The 20853-nt window shown below is 36.9% G+C and overlaps 1 protein-coding gene across 3 annotated transcripts in view; it reads right to left on the reverse strand.

Annotated features, from left to right (window-relative positions):
- The window catches only part of ANGPT1 (angiopoietin 1), a 452838-nt gene that overhangs the window by 28978 nt on the left and 403007 nt on the right, over window positions 1–20853 (reverse strand). For all 3 annotated transcript variants that reach the window (XM_073229962.1, XM_073229961.1, XM_037010915.2), the window contains one exon: window positions 17085–17251. In XM_073229962.1, the coding sequence (XP_073086063.1) occupies window positions 17085–17251 (167 nt within the window). The remainder of the gene's footprint in view (window positions 1–17084; window positions 17252–20853) is intronic.

Consider the following 20853-nt stretch of genomic DNA (forward strand, 5'->3'; position numbering starts at 1 on the left):
AAGCTCCCAAGTTATTCATCCATGATGAGTTCTATAAAAATCTCGGTTTGCTATCACTTAGTGGCAGCTATCAAAGTTGCAGGCAGAGACAAAGTACCTAGTCCTTGTAGACAGCAAACTATCAGTGACAATAACATAGCATCCTTTTCCAGGATCATTTGGCATAGGGAACAAGGTATGTTCTACATTTATCTTATTAATATTTTATGCCATTCTCATGGCATCATGCAACACAGAAATTTTTGTATATAATTCACAGGTAAAGAAAAAAACCTCAATAGCCTGGAATTGAGTAGTTCAGGGAAATGAATCTCATTCAAACAACAATCCAAAAAACTGAAGGACAGAGCATTTAATTAAAAAATCTTAAATGGAAACAGAAACCTATATGCTGCTATTCTAAACCATAAACCTCTGAGGACAGGTATTTTGACTTGTTGGTTTCTGAATTTCCAGCATCTAGATCAGTAATTGCCATATAATTGTCATCTGTGTTTGTTGAATGCATTACAAATATTTGGTGATATGTCTTTCATATATTTATTCGAAAGTGCTTCCTTTCCAGACATTTGCCAAGCACTGGGGATAGGTCCCTGCCCTCCTAGAGGTGGCAGTCCAGGGAATAGCCAAATAATTGCCAATTACATACAACCCAGTGTGATAAAGACCCTGAAAAAGATATGCACAGGGCACAGTAGAGCATAAAGAAAAGGCTCCTTATCCAATTTAAAAGCAGAGCTCCTCAGACTTAAGAGCTACAACTTAAAGGATAAAGAAAATCACATCAGACAAAGAAGTTAAGCTCTTGAAGGGTAAGGATTGAGTTCCGTGGGTTTGTTTCATCCACAGTATCTTGCACATTGTTGCTGCTCATAATTACTGAAGAGCGTGATCAAAATACTGAGTGAAAGAAAAACTGCTTGGCATGAGAGAAAAGACCACTTCAGATGGGCAGCCCTCAGGGGTTATCACCAATGGCCATCTCTAAATCTCCCACAGATGAAGAGTTCTTTGGCTCTCCCCTTTGCTCTTAGCATCATGCTTTGTCATTATCCCCCTTACAACATATGCTGAATCAGTATCTAACTACTAGCAGTTCACCTAACAAGACATGCTGGGTCTCACTTAATGAGCTTTCACCTATGCTATTTCCTTTTCTACCACCAACTCTGAGCTATTTTTCCAGATAATTCCAATTTGCCATTTTTATGTCAGCTTGCCCACCCCTTGGAAATCTTCTCAACCTCCTCAAACTGGTTAAGTCCCCCTACTCATATCATACTGGTCTTTATTACTGAATACACTATGTTCACGCAATTGTAATCGTAATTGCTTGTTTGTCTCTCTACCATTCCCCCTTCCCCCTTTCGCCATCACACATGAATATGCACATGTGTGAACACACACAGAATGTACTGAAATCTCTGCGGACATCTTAGGATAGTACATAATAGAAAATAACAAAGATTTCCTTCATTGAAGATACAGCCTTCATCTCTTCAATGACAGACAGAATTAGGAGGACCCCCAGCAGTGAGATGACAGAACATCTCTCTAGACTATTTCCTAGAGGCAGTGCAGGTTGGCTTTAGCAAATTTTAGCAACCTATAGTTTCTGAAACAGCAGCTGTCTGACTCCTAGTATTAATCATTCTGGAGCAGGAATCCTCTGGGAATCCTTAGATTTAACAGCACTGGGGCACTTGTTTTTATCAGTTTAGAAAAATCCAAAATTCTAGACACTGACATTAATTTGCATTAAAGTCAGGTGATTTTCCTGGCCCTTAGAATAACTGAAGAAAGTACAAAGTGACTTTGAAAGAACATACAAATTTTGTTAACAAATGCTTCCTTCTCTGTTTTAGGAAGTAACCACAATAAAAATCATAGTTTAAATAAAAGTTATACACCTCCAACACTGGAGAAATTATTTGAAAATACAAAATCAAACTGTTTGAAAACCTTGAGCTTGATTATCTAGGCTAAAAATTCAAGAGGGTAGAAACTGCCAGGAGATTCCTTATTTACTTTTTTCTACCTTGATCAGTTCAGAAACTGCTATAAAAAGTAACTTCCCTCTTTGTTTTCAACACATCGGCTGCTCGTTCCAGCCAAGACCATGTAGCCCAGAGGATCAGAGAAATGAAAAACATTTCACTAAAAGGAGTGAAAAAAATTTTGCAATACCTACAAAAATGCAGGGCTTAAATTTATGGGAGAGGCTCAAGAGAATTCTTTTCAATCGACACTAATTTGTTAAAAAAAGAATTTTGGAATAGGGAAGACTTTATCCTTACCTCCTCATTTTACTTTTGAAGACTTTAGACTTGGAAAAGTGAAGTAATTTGTCCAAGGTCATTCACAAAAGTTTACAGATTCAAGTCTAGAGTCTTGATTACGTGTCTCTTGATTCCCAATACAATGTCTTTACCCATTACATCAAACTGCTTCCCAGTAAAGATCTTGGCCACAAATAAACTTTGTGCATAGAGATAGGTAATGGCCAAATTTATCTTGTTTTTTTGACAATTTTATTTAGAAGATTCCATTCATCTCTTCATGTAGGATCTCTTCCAGTAAAAGGCTTTAACATAGCCATACTTAGTTATATTCTAAAGGTATCATTTATCCCCCCTCAAAATAATATGGAGATAATGAAATATGAAGAATATTCCCAAATTGTGCAATGTAAGTATTATAGTAGGATTCTATTATAAAATGTACATTATAATTGGTTATACATTATTATTCAGACTTTTCTAATACATATTTTCTATTGGTTCAATAGAAATAGCCTTATTTTTATCATTATACTATCTGTCATAGTTTACTAATTAAGTTAACACCATAAAAATATAAGGAAATTTACTTTAAGGAACAAACTGTAGCCAAAAATATAAAAAAATAACATGTAGAATCACTTGATCTAATAAAATATGTTCACTAAATCTATGCCTTTCTAACAGGGCTGGAAATTTTTAACATATTTTTCTTTTTCTTTCTATACCTGAAAGCAGCATGAATACATTTATGTCCAATTAGTACATCTTAACTTTTTAATTACAATAAATAAATACAATGGTGATCTACATATATTTCTACAAATATCTGAGGTACTAGCAAGGGGAAGGGCCAAAGGGATATTGTGGTAGTTTCCCACAACCACTTCAACCAAAAGAGATCAGCATTATGTGTCTTATACATTTTATATTTTGTAAGAATTTTCTTTAAGAGACTACATATTCCATTGACAAAAAACAAAACATTTAGTGCATTAAACTTAGCTCAAACAATAATGGAACAAATTGACCTTTTGTGCCTTTGGACATGATAAATGGGAAGTACACAGTATTGTTTAAAGAGCATTCTTGTCAACAAGATTTAATTTTAATCTTATCAATAAGAAATAATCAGATAAATCCAGAAAGAGACATTTCTGAGGAAAATTAGCCTGGAGTCTTTACAAATATAAATTTTGGTCAGGATTTAGTAGACTATTTTAAATAAAAGGGGACTAAGGAGACTATAGATGCCATGAGTTAACCTGAACTGGGTTCTGATCCAAATAAAAGAGATTAATGCCAATCAATAAAGACATTTCTGGGGAAAGAAGGGAATAGAATTCAATATAGATACCTCAGTTGAATTTTTAATTGAATTAATAATAAATATTTTGAGAATCAATTAAAAATATCTAAATATCATTCATAGTTGTATGGCATTCAAGTTAGTCCAATTCAGAGGATATTTGTGTAATCTTTCTGACTGGATCGCTACAACAAAATGGTGGGGATGACAAGGAGAAGGACATTATTTCCACTTAATGATGAGAAAACTGAGGTATAAAAGTAATCTTTCCCTGTATCTACACTTTGTAGCTGTGGTCCTGCTTTGGTGGCTAGATATGGTTGGTCTTTTGGATTTCCCTGCAAGCTCAGGCTTGTCCACCACCATTCTGGGTTTCAGACATAAGCGTTAGTGACACTTTCTCTGATTTTTCTACCTTCACCTTTCATACCTTCACTTCTCTGGCTCATCTCACATTTGTGTAAAATATAACTTGTGTAACCAGTCCCTTATTTCTGTGACACCCATTATGGCTTTGCTTCTCTGACTGAACACTGACAGAACCAAGTTAGTTTTATGATGAAGCCAGATTTCACTATTTAACAGCTTCGACATCTTCTGATTCCTATTTGAGAGTTCTTTCCAGCAGGTAATAGCCCCCCGATCCCACCATTGATCTGTTATGTGTTTTTAGGCATTTGTTATTGTGGTGGTGGCTGTGTATTTGTCTTTGCACTCAAAGTATTAGAACTAGTAGAGTATTTATGAGAAGTAGAAGGTCACTGTAGGTCCTAAATTGATGGAAACTCTTACTGAAGTATTTACTGGAGGGTTCAAAATTTTATCATTTATGAAAGAATTGAAGGACCATAAAATAAAAAAAGAAATGTATACATCAAGGTAATTCAAGTTTAGAAAACAATTTTTGAGTTGCAAGGAACTTTACAAATACTTTACTTTTTAGGACATAAAACTGAGAACCAGAAATATGAAATAATGTGTCCATGAACATTTGGACTATTAAAGATAGAAATGGGATTAGCAGAAACATATTTTATCTATTATAGTGCTCTGAATGTATTTAATTACAGAATTAACTGATAGATTTTCCTTTACTGAAAGATGGTCATATGATGGACAGTTATAAGGCCAAAGGTCAAATAACTTCTCCTCATGTGACCTTGAGCAAAGTACCATGCCTTCTGTTTTCTCATGTGAAAGCAAAGTACTGGTATATTACATGTACTCACCAAATATTAGTTAATAATTGGGCTACTTCAGGTACATAGCTTGAATTTTGATAAAAATGGCTATACTCTGGAAGCTTAGAAATTAGTGAGAAAGGATACTAATATTTAATAAATAAAACCTTTTATCTTTTAATGGAATGTGGATACTAGACAGTTATCTATAGACTGTAATGGATCTATGAGGAGGCAAGGCATCCAAACTGGCTTGAAGGTGAGGCTGTTGTATTTCTCTGGGAAATCAGGGTAAGAAGACTTATAGGGGAATGCTTTTATGATCAATTCCTGTGCCAGTGAAGACGGCAGTATTGAGCAGAGGGAGAAACTGGGTTAAATGCAGTCACAGGGAAGATATCTCAGCTACTCTCAAGTGGAATTCTAGATGTTCGATGGTCCTTCAAAACTGTCCCAAGCTGGGGCAAGGGGCCCTTTCTATATTTATATACTGACTAGACATGAGATGCATTCCGTCTGCAGGAAGGAGCATTGCCTTTGGGTAATATGACTTTCCTTAGCCATCAGCAGTGCCTAGGCAGGGAATCGGGGCTACAGGCTGTCAGGCAGCCAAGTTCCCTGGAGGCGGGAGGGGGAGTGCTGCAGCTTCGGAGGGAGGCTATGGGGGAGCATATCACAGCGCATACCGCGGCAGGTGTCACGGAAGACTTCCTGGAATAAAGAACTTGAAACATTCAGAAGACATATCCACAGTTGGGTTTACATGGGGAGAGTAAGGATAAAGCAGAAACAAAGCATAGAAGGTTTAGGGAAATTGCAAGTAGTTTCTGGAACATAATCACGAGGGGATATCCAGTTGGATGGTATCAGGGAGGAGTGTGATAGCAACAGCTGAAAACTGGGTAGGGCCTTGCCATGAAGACTTTGAAGTAGCCGACTTCAACCCATAGATGTTTGAACACTTGAAATGTTTGAAGGAGGGAAGAGAGCAAGTCAGATTGTCTTTTAGAAAAACCACCCCAACAGCAGTGTGGGAGACGTACTGGAGAGCGTCAGGACTGGAGGCAGGAAGGCTGTATAATAGTTCCGGTGTCAGATGATGAAGATCTGAATACTACTGCCACTCCAGAGAAAGGATTTGATAATTTCATATGATGTGTTTATCATAATACTCTGATTATTATTGTTTTTTCTTATTTATATTGCTCTGGGTTCTATAGATTTTATTTTCTATCTGAGAAAACCATTTGGAGATTCCTTAGAGGATAAAAGGAAAGTGTCTTACATTTGTAAGACATGTACTTGTAAGCTCATCTATCCATTAACAGTGCTTACTTTTATCAACATGTGTCTCAGCATGAGAAGGAGTTTTTAAATTAGGTTTATACACTATGACCATGGCTATTACATGAGTTCTCAAACACAATTTCAGTTGTTAGAATACTTTTTAAAAAGAACACTCTTTTAGGAGGTAGCCAAAATGGCGGCGTGAGTAGAGCAGTGGAAATCTCCTCCCAAAACCACATATATTTATAAAAATATAACAAAGACCACTCTTCCTAGAATAGAGACCAGAGGACACAGGACAACATCCAGGCCACATCCACACCTGCGAGAACCCAGCGCCTCGTGAAGGGGGTAAGATACAAGCTGCAGCCTGGCGGGAACCGAGTGCCCCTCCCCCCAACTCCCAGCAGGAGGAGAGGAGTTGGAGCGGGGAAGGAGAGGGAGCCCAGGACTGCTGAACACACAGCCCCAGCCATCTGCACCAGAGCACAGACACAGTGATGTGGGGGGTCCTGGATACTAGGGAAACAGGACAGCAAGACCTGTGAGCAGGTCTCTGAGGCCAGTGTCCAGGGACAAAGAAAAGCGAGTGGCTTTTTTAAAAAAATTATTTATTTAATTTTTTTTTTTAACGTGCTTTTTGGAAGTCTTAAAGGGACAGTGACCCCAAAACTGGACGGAAACATCCTGGTACACTAAGTACAGCAGCAGGGAATCTGGGGATCTCTGGACACTCTAACCCCCTGGGCAGTAGGGTGCATGGAGGCCCCTCATGAAGATAAATAGCCTCCAGGCTGTTCCCCCTCCAACGTGGCTCCGCCATTTTGGAGCAGCAGACCAAGGAAAGCCACGCCCACCGAAGAGCGGAGATAAGCTCCATAGCAGGGCAAGAATGAGAAGCCCTTTCTGTGCGCAGCTGCCCAGCATAAGCCACTAGAGGTCGCTGTTCTCCCAGGAAAGGAAGGCAACAAACCAACAAGGAGGGAATTTCTTCCAGCTGTCACTCGTGCCAGCTCTGCAAATATCTCTATCACCATGAAAAGGCAAAATTACAGGCAGACAAAGATCACAGGGACAACACCAGAGAAGGAGACAGACCCAACCAGTCTTCCTGAAACAGAATTCAAAATAAAAATCATAAACATGCTGACGGAGATGCAGAGAAATATACAAGAGCTAAGGGATGAAGTCCAGAGGGAGATTACAGATTCCCGGAAAGAGATTACAGAAATGAAAGAAACTCTAGAAGAATTATGAGCAGAATGGATAAGATGCAAGAGGCCACTGATGGAATAGAAACCAGAGAACAGGAACGCATAGAAGCTGACATAGAGAGAGAGATAAAAGGATCTCCAGGAATGAAACAATATTAAGAGAACTGTGCGACCAATCCAAAAGGAACAATATCCATATTATAGGGGTACCAGAAGAAGACAGAGAAAAAGTGATAGAAAGTGTCTTTGAAGAAATAATTGCTGAAAACTCCCCCAAACTGGGGGAGGAAGTAATTGAACAGACCACGGAAATACACAGAACTCCCAACAGAAAGGACCCAAGAAGGACAACACCAAGACACATGATAATTAGAATGGCAAAGATCAAGGAAAAGGAAAGAATTTTAAAGGCAGCTAGAGAGAAAAAGGTCACCTATAAAGGAAAACCCATCAGGCTATCATCAGACTTCTCGACAGAAACCTTACAGGCCAGAAGAGAATGGCATGATATATTTAATGCAATGAAACAGAAGGGCCTTGAACCAAGGATACTGTATCCAGCATGATTATCATTTAAATATGATGGAGGGATTAAATGATTCCCAGACAAGCAAAAGTTGAGGGAATTTGCCTCCCACAAACCACCTCTACAGGGTATTTTAGAGGGACTGTTCTAGACGGGAGCACTCCTAAAACTAAACAGATGTCACCAGAGAAAATAAAATCACAGCAAAGAAAGCAGACCAACCAAATACTAACTAAAAGCAAAAAAATAAAATCAACTACCCACTAAAAGCAGTTAAAGGAAACACGAAAGAGTACAGAATAAAACAACCAACATATAAAGAATGGAGGAGGAAGAATAAGAAGGGAGAGAAGAAAAGAATCTCCAGACAGTGTATATAACAGCTCAATAAGTGAGCTAAGTTAGGCAGTAAGATACTAAAGAGGCTAACCCTGAACCTTTGGTAACCACGAATCTAAAGCCTGCAATGGCAATAAGTACATATCTTTCAATAGTCACCCTAAATGTAAATGGACTGAATGCACCAATCAAAAGACACAGAGTAATAGAATGGATAAAAAACCAAGACCCATCTATATGCTGCTTACAAGAAACTCGCCTCAAACCCAAAGATATGCACAGACTAAAAGTCAAGGGATGGAAAAACATATTTCAGGCAAACAACAGAGAGAAGAAAGCAGGGGTTGCAGTACTAATATCAAACAAAATAGACTTCAAACAAAGAAAGTAACAAGAGATAAAGAAGGACATTACATAATGATAAAGGGCTCAGTCCAACAAGAGGATATAACCATTCTAAATATATATGCACCCAACACAGGAGCACCAGCATATGTGAAACAAATACTAACAGAACTAAAGGGGGAAATAGACTACAATGCATTCATCTTAGGAGACTTCAACACACCACTCACCCCAAAGGATAGATCCACCAGGCAGAAAATAAGTAAGTACACAGAGCCACTGAACAACACACTAGAACAGATGGACCTAATAGACATCTATAGAACTCTATATCCAAAAGCAACAGGACATACATCCTTCTCAAGTGTACATGGAACATTCTCCAGAATAGACCACATACTAGCTCACAAAAAGACCCTCAGTAAATTCCAAAATATTGAAATTCTACCAACCAACTTTTCAGACCTAAAAGGTATAAAACTAGAAATAAATTCTACAAAGAAAACAAAAAGCTCACAAACACATGGAGGCTTAACAACATGCTCCTAAATAATCAATGATTCAATGAAGAAATTAAAATAGAGATCAAGGAGTATATGGAAACAAATGACAACAACAACACAAACGCCAGCTTCTGTGGGATGCAGCGAAAGCAGTCTTAAGAGGAAAGTATATAGCGATCCAGGCACACTTGAAGAAGGAAGAACAATCCCAAATGAATAGTCTAACATCACAATTATCAAAACTGGAAAAAGAAGAACAAATGAGGCGTAAAGTCAGCAGAAGGAGGGACATAATAAAGATCAGAGAAGAAATAAACAAAATTGAGAAGAATAAAACAATAGCAAAAATCAATGAAACCAAGAGCTGGTTCTTTGAGAAAATTAACAAAATAGATAAGCCTCTAGCCCAACTTATTAAGAGAAAAAGAGAGTCAACACAAATCAACATAATCAGAAATGAGAATGGAAAAATCACGACAGACTCCACAGAAATACAAAGAATTATTAAAGCCTACTGTGAAAACCTATATATCAACAAGCTGGAAAACCTAGAAGAAATGGACAACTTCCTAGAAAAATACAACCTTCCAAGACTGACCAACGAAGAAACACAAAAGTTAAACAAACCAATTACGAGCAAAGAAATTGAAACGGTAATCAAAAAACTACCCAAGAACAAAATCCCCAGGCCGGACAGATTTACCTCGGAATTTTATCAGATACACAGAGAAGACATAATACCCATTCTCCAAAAAATAGGAGAGGAGGGAATACTCCCAAACTCATTCTATAAAGCCAAATCACCCTAATACCAAAACCAGGCAAAGACCCCACCAAAAAAGAAAATTTTTACAGACCAATATCCCTGATGAATGTAGATGCAAAAATACTCAACAAAATATTAGGAAACCAAATTCAAAAATACATCAAAAGGATCAGTCATACACCATGACCAAGTGGGAGTCATCCCAGGGATGCAAGGATGGTACAACATTCAAAAATCCATCAACATCATCCACCACATCAACAAAAAGAAAGACAAAAACCACCTGATTATCTCCATAGATGCTGAAAAAGCATTTGACAAAATTCAACATCCATTCATGATAAAAACCCTCAGCAAAATGGGTATAGAGGGCAAGTACCTCAACATAGTAAAGGCCATATATGATAAACCCACAACCAATATTATACTGAACAGAAGAAGCTGAAAGCTTTTCCTCTGAGATCAGGAACTAGACAGGGATGCCCACTCTCCCCACTGTTATTTAACATAGTACTGGAGTTAAATAACATAGTACTGTTATTTAACATAGTACTGGAGGTCCTAGCCTCAGCAATCAGACAAAACAAAGAAATACAAGAAATCCAGATAGGTAAAGAAGAAGTTAAACTGTCACTATTTTGCAGATGACATGATATTGTACATAAAAAACCCTAAAGACTCCACTCCAAAACTATATCAGAATACAGCAAAGTTGCAGGATACAAAATTAACACACAGAAATCTGTGGCTTTCCTATACACCAACAACGAACCAATAGAAAGAGAAATCAGGAAAACAACTCCATTGACAATAGCATCAAAAAGAATAAAATACCTAGGAATAAACCTAACCAAAGAAGTGAAAGACCTATACCCTGAAAATTATAAGTCACTCTTAAGAGAAATTAAAGGGGACACTAACAAATGGAGACTCATCCCATGCTCGTGGATAGGAAGAACTAATATCTTCAAAATGGCCATCCTGCCCAAAGCAATATACAGATTTGATGCAATCCCTATCAAATTACCAGCAACATTCTTCAACAAACTGGAAGAAATAATTCAAAAATTCATATGGAAACACCAAAGACCCCAAATAGCCAAAGCAATCCTGAGAAAGAAGAATAAAGTAGGGGGGGGATCTCACTCCCCAACTTCAAGCTCTACTACAAAGCCACAGTAATCAAGACAATTTGGTACTGGCACAAGAACAGAGCCACAGACCAGTGGAACAGATTAGAGACTCCAGACATTAACCCAAACATATATGGTCAATTAATATTTGATAAAGGAGCCATGGATATACAATGGGGAAATGACAGTCTCTTCAACAGATGGTGCTGGCAAAACATGACAGCTACATGTAGGAGAATGAAACTGTACCATTGTCTAACCCCATACTCAAAAGTAAATTCAAAATGGATCAAAGACCTGAATGTAAGTCATGAAACCATAAAACATAAAACTATTAGGAAAAAACATAGGCAAAAACCTCTTATACATAAACATGAGTGACCTCTTCTTGAACATATCTCCCCAGGCAAGGAAAACAACAGCAAAAATGAACAAGTGGGACTATATTAAGCTGAAGAGCAAAAGACACCATCAATAGAACAAAAAGGTACCCTACAGTATGGGAGAATATATTTGTAAATGACAGATCCGATAAAGGCTTGACGTCCAAAATATATAAAGAGCTCACCCACCTCAACAAACAAAAAACAAATAACCCAATTGAAAAATGGGCAGAGGAACTGAACAGACAGTTCTCTAAAAAAGAAATACAGATGGCCAACAGACACATGAAAAGATGCTCCACATCACTAATTATCAGAGAAATGCAAATTAAAACCACAATGAGGTATCACCTCACACCAGTAAGGATGGCTACCATCCAAAAGACAAAGAACAACAAATGTTGGCGAGGTTGTGGAGAAAGGGGAACCCTCCTACACTGCTGGTGGGAAGGTAAATTAGTTCAACCATTGTGGAAAGCAGTATGGAGGTTCCTCAAAATGCTCAAAATAGACTTAACATTTGACCCAGGAATTCCACTCCTAGGAATTTACCCTAAGAATGCAGCACTCAAGTTTGAAAAAGACAGATGCACCCCTATGTTTATTGCAGCACTATGTCCAATAACCTAGAATAGGAAGCAACCTAAGTGTCCATCAGTAGGTGAATGGATAAAGAAGATGTGGTACATATACACAATGGAATATTATTCAGCCATAAGAAGAAAACAAATCCTAACATTCGCAACAACATGGATGGAGCTAGAGGATATTATGCTCAGTGAACTAAGCCAAGAGGAGAAAGAGAAATACCAAAGGATTTCACTCATCTGTGGAGTGTAAGAACAAAGGAAAAACTGAAGGAACAAAACAACAGCAGAATCACAGACCCCAAGAATGGACTAACAGGTACCAAAGGGAAAGGGACTGGGGAGGATGGGTGGCTAGGGAGGAATAAGTGGGGGGAGAAGAAAGAGGGTATTATGATTAGCATGCTTAATGGGGGGGTGGGAGAAAGGGGAGGGCTGTACAACACAGAGAAGACAAGTAGTGATTATATAACATTTTGTTATGCTGATGGACAGTGACTGTAAGGGGGTTTGTGGGGTGGGACCTGGTATAGGGGAGAGCCTAGTAAACATAATGTTCTTCATGTAATTGTAGATTAATGATAACAAAAAAAAAAAGAAAGAAAAGGGGGATTACTCCCTGATAGGATAAAACTAACTGCAAATCACCGATTAATGCATGCTTTAGATATCCTTAATTTTGATCACTTAAAGGGTGTCAGATGATCAACTATGGAAGTACATTTTTCTGATAATATTCCTTTCTCTTAAAAAAAAAAGAAAAAAAAAGCAGTTCCTGTGTGGTGATCTCCAGTAAGTTCTTCACAATGGTATAAAGGGCATATCAAAGTGTGGGCAAAGGGTTTGCTTGTGCTTATACAGAGGATTAAAGCCTAATTTGGCTACCCTGAAAATGAACTAAGATACGATATGAAAAAGAACTTCCAACATCAGCACTCTCTGGAAGACTCATGCCAGAAGATGATCATCAAAAAACCCCAACAAAGATACATGCGCTGCTACAGGTGTAGATGCACTCATCCCACCGGTTCCTGGACTTGCCATGGGAATGAAGAAGGAGATATCTAAGCTGGCCTGTGCATACAGTAAAACAACAAATTTGACTGCATCTATATAGTTGGAACTTAACCAAGAATTAGGAGAAGTGCAAGTTGCAGTGCTCCAAAATCTTGCGACTATAGATTATCTACTGTTAAAAGAACATATGGGATGTGAACAGTTCCCAGGAATATGTTGTTTTAATTCATCTGATTTTTCTCAAAATATTCAAATTCAGTTAGACAATATTCATCATATCATTGATAAGTTTTCACAAATGCCTAGGGTGCCTAACTGGTTTTCTTTGTTTCATTGGATATGGCTGGTAATTGTAGTTCTGCTTTGGTTATGTAGCTGTATTCCTATTATGTTAATGTGTGCACGCAATTTAATTAGTAATTTAAAACCTATACACGCTTATGTTACACTACAAGAAGGTACACTCAAAGAAATAATCAATCTTCCCATGTTTTCTTCCATCGGCTACTTCTATAGCTTATCTTCTTACTTCATAATTACAACCCCTAAGTAGAATTTGTGCCTCATATCGAAATTACCAAGTATCCTAATTCTTCCAAGTGGTAAAGATACCTCAAGACAAATGCTGGGCATAGAAGCCACAGGGCATAAAAAGAAGTAAAATGCTAACCTTTTCAAACAATATGGCCTCTCTCTCACTTACCAACTTTACATTTCCCTGTATGGCCCCGGAAGATGACTGGTTAGCCAGAGATGGGTAAGATTCCTCAAGGGAGGAACAACCTAAGACAGGCACAGTCGCAGGGGGGTCATCAGGTGAGAAATCAGGGATCAACAGAGGGGAGGCTTAGAACCTCATCCCCCCTGTTTTGAGAGAAATCTTCTGCATCCGTGGATGTTTTGTTGCCCTTGTTTACCTTGGATTAATACTTAGTCTATAGGCACACACCTGATCATCTACATTTGCCCTCTTACAGCACTAAACTATGTTTTCTACCTTTATCTTGCATCTACCTACCACTTCAGCATTTTATTAAAAATAATAATAATAATAAGGGAGAAATGTGGGATTCACATATAAATCAAGTATAAAAATCAAACGAATAATCATAATTGACCTGATTGTGTATAGTTCATTATGCGTGATCAAAACCGAAAGTTTCTGTGATATGACTCCCCTTGCACTGTTCACCATGTAAGAACTTATTCACTATGTAAGAATTTGTTCACCACGTAAAAACTTGTTTGTTATGCTTCAGAAGATTGGAGACTGTTGAGAATTAGGCTTGGGGTTGATTAATGATTGTGCATTGAGTCCCCTATACAGAATTTTATTTTTGTTAACAACTATATGATCAATAAATATGAGAGATGTCCTCTCAAAAAATAAATAAATAAAAATATAAAAAATTTAAAAAAAAGAACACTCTTTAAAAAAAACTTCTGAATTCAGTTTGAAAGAAGAAAAAATACAGAAAAATTTAAAAATATAAAACAAAACCTAGCATGAATTTCATCATTTTGACTTTAGTTGAAATTTATTAGATTGCTAAAGTGTTAAAATTAAAAAATTATTATTAAAATTAAAATTATTGTTAAAATTAAAAAATTAAAATTAAAGTGATTAAAGTGTTAAAAATCATTTAATAAATTAGAAAATACAAATGTTGGTATTAATATGTTAAATTTTTCAAAAGGCATCCTAATTCTGAAGGAAGAGAAATGAGGGCAGGAAAAGCAAACAGAGGCAAAGCTGGAAGTTTGGAGTTCTAACTTCAGGCCACTCTTGGCATTATTGGGCTTGGAGAATCAGTATGGAACATGTGTGAATGACAATACAGGTTAGGGGGAAGTCACCAGGGTGTAGCTTCCCTTTTCAAGATTCTGTTTGATTTTCTTTAAAAGTGTGAATAACACCATTTTACAGTGTGCTATTTTAACTAAGCTTTCTCTTTAACAGGCATTATGTTTTAATGAGTTTTACTTTCTCTTTTCATGCCAACAAGAATCTTAATGCTTAACTGCATGAGAAGGTGATGATTACAGACTTATTTTCTGCTGGGTCCCGGCAGGGGAGAGGGTCAGAGTCACCATCTTTATTACATCAGCATTACAGGGTGGAAGCCACACCAAACTAGGTAGGAGTTAAACATCCCATTTTTAGGAATGTTACAACCGTAATTAGGAAGGAAACATCTCCTTCCTTGGGAAAAAACTGCATTCCTCTGGGCCTCAGCTTCCTTTTCCTTAGAGCTGTATGTTCTCAATTAAACTATTAATCCCTTCTGGATTTATAATTCTGATTCTCAAGGCTCACAATTCTCTCAAGAAAGAAAAATGGGTATATCTTAAAGGTAAGTCTCACTTGTGCTAGGGTACATACTTTTTGATCATATAGCTGCATCATGTGAGGGGAGATCAGAATCACACAGATGTTGAATGAATGAGAAATGCTCAACAAGGACAGTGGGCCCTCCAAGATGAGGTAAGGGCTCCTCCTTCATGCAGATACCAGAATGATATTCAGACCATGCACCCTGAAGCCTACTTTAGATGCTGATAATCCTCCTAAACCTGCCTCATCACTTTGTCTCCTTGATACCACCCAGCCTCACAAGCATGCATGTTTACACTGAAGTGCGTGCACACATGCGCACACACACACACACACACACACACATGGAGACCTGAGAGACACTCTGCAAAGGAACCAAAGCAAATTCTTCAGGAGCCTAGAAAAAGACTTGACTAATTATTTGCTATCCTATTGACAGACTATCTTGACATTAGCCAAGTTCCATAGTTTCAAGTTTCAGGTCAAAACATTTACATAACAGTACCCCTGATGTTTTACAGAGGTTTTTCTTGTTACAAAACTCTGGAAATATTGACTTCCTTGGAAACATTTCTCTTACACTCCATTGCATTTTATAAATGTCTCTTCTTTGGTTTCTTGAGTTGCCATTATGTACACCCTCAATCCCTGCCATAAGACTATCAACTCTTTAGATCTATTTCTAATCCTCTGGTGTAATGATATCATCACTGTTTGTTAAGAAAATGATTATTATGCTGCCAAGGATCTAATCCCATACATAATTCTTTAAAATAAAATGAGTTGTGTTCATGAAAAGTTTCTAGATTCAAACTCTTAAAGAATGGTATGTTCCAAAAAGACAAATTAGCAGCAGAAAGTTAAACTTTAAGGAGATGGCCACACAGGTTGAGAAAAAACAGAAGCCTCTGACTGCTGTCACTGCATTTTGCTTGTAGCAATGTACCAGATCTTTAATGTACACAATTGTGTTTCTATGACCAATGCAGAGTAGCAACAATATTGAGTTAAAAAACATTTTGCAAGTCTAATATACTGACTATGAAACTGAGTTACACAAAATTATTAAGGACCTGTTATGTGCCAAGTCTTATATTAATGAGCAGTAATATAAAAGTAACTAAGTAGATTCCTTTAAGGGATGTCAGCCAGTTCCTTAGTGACCTAGTTAGTAACAAAGCTGGACTGTAAGGTCTGGGAGACTAGAGATCTTGTCACTGACTGCAAAACTTCCAATACCTAGTAGAGTTCCTGGGACACAGAAATAACTCAATAAGGTGTATGGAATAAATTTATCACAAAACATTACTTGCTTATTTGTCTATTTTTATATTTATAATGATGCATTATTTGGATTGATTTTTTCCCTTTACATTATTTACTGAAACATTATAAATTATGCCTCACCTTATCCTTTATGTAAATCATTCAAAAACAGAGTATTTTGCTCTTTTGTCACTTTCAAGATGATGTGAAAGAAATAATTTAAGAAAGGTAAATTATAATAAAGGCAAAAATCTTTGGATGGAAGTATTTATTTCAAGCCACTGTTTTGAGTGAATCTGTCATCAGTTTCATATGTATGAATTCACTGCCCCTTCACAACAATAACAATAAAAATAAAAATAATAATATGTTTGCCTTAATACCCCAACCTCTAGAATTTGAACCAACTATCAGGACAGTCTGTGAAAATTGAAATTCAGAGCTTTTAAGTACTCTACAGGACTTTTTGTCTCTCTGTGCCATAGGCCTAGACCAACAACCTGATTTTTCATTTCGAAAGATGACTTTCATTATTGCTTTTTTTCAGTTTTCCACTAAAACTATTAAGTGACTAGGCCCATGGTAGTCAGGCACTACACAGAAGGAGGACTTACCTGTAGTTTTGTTTTTCATTTCCTATGTGGAATCTGTCATATTGTGAATAGGCTCGGTTGCCTTCCCAGTCCATTAATTCAATTCTTAGTGTGTACTGCCTCTGACTGGTTATGGCAAAAATAAACTCGTTCCCCAGCCAATATTCACCAGAGGGATTTCCAAAACCCTGAGAAAGAAGATAAAGAAGCAGTTGTTATTTTAGAGAGAACCTCTTTAGCTCAGTATTTAACTATGTTCTAAAAAATAATAAAATATTCTTTAAAAGTAAAGATATGTCTTCCAAATTTTTACACTTTTTCCAGTTACCAACTCAATACTTTTTTGTTATGTTTCCCTCCCTCGAGGTTTATGTCTAATTCTTATTATAGTAAAACCTGGGACACTCAAATCTGTGCAGATGAGATGTTGTTGGATTAAATGAATCTGGTTAATGAGTTTAAACAGTAAACCCTTCTCAATTACAGCTTGCGTTTGAAAATGTTTCTAAAATACCAGTTAGCGGAATATTTTGAACATAACTTTAAACATTTTTCAATTAATATTATCAGGGTGGTATCAGAAAAGTTATTTGACAATATTAGCATTTTTGTTGTTATTAGTATTTAGGAGTCAAATCATGTTCAGACAGTAACTTAGATTACCAGACCCTTGATTTTTCTAGCTCTAATGTTCTCATTTTTAATATTAATAAGCAAATTAATGTGAATCAAGGACTTTAATTATTTAAATGCTTCACTGGCATGGATTTGGATTTTGAGGCAAAAGGCTCATGTGTAAGAGCTTGTGAGGGAACCTAGCTGGCTGCTCTGCACCTCAGTCTTAATATGGCTCTTGTACTCTTTAGGGATATCCCAGTCACGGTTGTGTTCAGAATAGCTTCTTCGTAGGAAAAAAAAAGTGGTCCCCAAAAGAAAGCTAACTTTTAATGGTAGTGATGTTAGTGAAAGGAAAATAAAGAATCTTAAGGACCTGCTGGCATTCTAGATTCTGGGTATCCACAAATGCCTCAGAAAGTATTGCCTGGTAATGTCTGAAGTTCAGTGTAATTCGTGATCTAATGTTTGTCTTACTGATCAGGCTGTGAGACCCTTGAGGACAGCGCTGTGCTGTATTGGTGAATTCTCAAAGACAAGTGGAATGCTTGGGCATTCATATGTTTTACTGAAGTTCAAAGAAAAGTGAGTAAAAGAAGGGAAGAAGGAAGGAAACAAAATACAATAGTACTATGCAATGACATTTAGAAAAGTAACCTTAAAACACAATTACTGTTGTAGGTAATTCAGTTGAGTGTCAGGGAAGCATTTCTTAAAGTTCTTTATACACTTCAAGTTTTTCTTTAAAACCAATCATAATTACTGGAGCTTTGGCTAAAAAAAAATTCCTGCATCTACACTGAATCACAATATCTGGCAGTGGGGCCATGAATCTGCAGTTGAACAAGCTCCCTATTTGTCTTATCCATACTAATATTTGGAAGACACACCTCTTGTAATCACAGGATATACTATTGTGTTTTAGAAAGAAACAGATTCTGATTGAGGTATTCATTAACAAGGTTTTACTTTGTCTATTTTGAGAAGCATGAGGGAAATACTAAAATAATCATAGCAATCTTTATTTTCTCAACACAGATGATAAAGTTTGGAAAACCTCTGCTTCCTTTCAAATTAAATGTGTATCAACTTTATAGAATTGTAACTACAGTAGAAGTATTCTTAATTGCTTTCTCTTTTAACCAACTTAACACATGAATTAGTGTTCTTCATTCCTTCTTTAAAATTCAGTGATGCCCAGAGTATACTAAAAGCGTTAAATACATTTGTGCACTCTGCCAGCTGACTCACTCAGCAGTCCTGCTTGGTCCCAAACCTGTGCATGCAGTTCTGGTGCTGTAGTGATGAGATTTATAATGTTATGTAAATAAGTTGAATATCAGTGGGGAAAGGTGGTGTTTTGCTGTGTGTTATAAAATCTAATTTAAATATTTAGGTTTGCTCAATAAAAGCAAAAAAGCACCATCAAAAAAAAAAAGGCTTTTTTCAATTATGTGCTGTTGCAACAACTCTGAAAGACTGCAAAAACAATAAAACATTAGAAGGTTTTTAATTTACATTGCTTTGCATTCATATGTCTTACTTGCTGCAGTAAAAAAACAGAAGGTAGAAATTTGATGCATTTCATTATGGGAAAGAACAGAAGGTAGAAATTTGATGCATTTCATTATGGGAAAGTTTTATCAAAGAACCACAGACAGAATTTCAAGCTTTAGTCCTACAGTTTAAAAAATGGGTAATGAATGTAGTTTTATATTTAAAATTAAAATAAAACACATTAGTAGATGTAGGCACGCTTTTTAAGTTATTCCATAACTTAACTCAGTTTTTGATTAACTGAACACCCTTCCTCCCGACTGACTGGACATATGCTCCCTTTGCTGCTCAGAACAAAGATATGGGACCCACTAGAGTCAGTATTCCAGGGGCTCCTTGCTTCTCTGTTCTTAAGATGCTCAAGTCACACTTGGCAAAAATTCCATGTTGGCAGGAAATATTAGAGCAATTTAGGATGTACTAAGAATTTTACACATTCTCATGGCAGCTAGTGCTACATACCAGGGAGAAGAAGTCTACCTTCTCTAATGAATAAGCAAAACAGAAAGTTACAAAGGACTGAAAGTCAAAGCATTAGCACATTCTCAGTTGCGGAAGCCACTGAAAAGAGAAAGATGACTGCTGGGATTTTCCCTGCATTTCTTCTCAGCTCAGATGTGTAAAACCCTCCCTCTGGCCACTTGCCCTCTTCTGTGTAGTTAGAAGGGATATAGCAATTCTACTAAACATGAATAAGGAGGCTGAGAATGACAACGTGTTAAGTTGCAGGTCACTTCCAAGCTCCTGAAAGTGTTACATGGATAAAACTCTCCAGCTTCTCTAGGGAAAAGTGCAGTGATCGCCAGTGAGCTTCAGACATGGATGAGCATATAAGAGCCACCATCCCCATCTTGGCAGGCAGGGTTGTGCCTCATTCTAAGTGAGAGTAAAATCCTTCCTAAACAGTTTGTTTTTCCTGATTGAAAATAGAGGAAGAAGTGAAAAGAAAGCAATAAAGTTTGCTTTTAGAAAAGAAAACTCTTATTTCACCTTCCTGAAAACCATCTAAACATGCTTTATTGTGGGAACAAAAGGTTTGGCTACAATGAATCAAAATGGTTCTTAGAGGAAACCTTCTAACAGCTAAGTTCAGTGATGCAGAAACAACTGTTTCATCAGAAAGATAAAAAATAAGAGAAAGAAAGGGAAATGTGTTCCTACATTAGCAACTGCCTACTGGATAGTTTATCAGGCAGATCATGAATTTGATACCCAGGAATGAAGACTTGGCTTTGATCAGGTAACTTTTACTTCCTATCTCTGCTCCAATTTGAATCCCTGTTCTGCCACATATTTGTTGTGGAACCTCCGACATTACTTCTGAGCCTCAGTTTCCTTATCTGCAAAGCAGGGATGAAAAATGTCATTTCTAAATATAGTGTTGTGAGAAAGAAATAACATACCTAAAGCATTTAGCTCAGTGCTGATACATAAGAAGTAATAAGAAGTAAAGAATTGTAGATTAATGATACCAAAATAAAAAATTAAAAAAAATACATAGAAAACAATAGCACATATAAAATAAAATAAAAAAGAAGCACTTAACAAAAACCTAGCTGTTATTATAATTAGAGAACATATCACAATACACAGTAATTTTCTGTTTACCTGCCTCTCT

Source organism: Manis javanica, chromosome 2 (assembly GCF_040802235.1).
Source record: "Manis javanica isolate MJ-LG chromosome 2, MJ_LKY, whole genome shotgun sequence".
Taxonomy (NCBI): domain Eukaryota; kingdom Metazoa; phylum Chordata; class Mammalia; order Pholidota; family Manidae; genus Manis; species Manis javanica.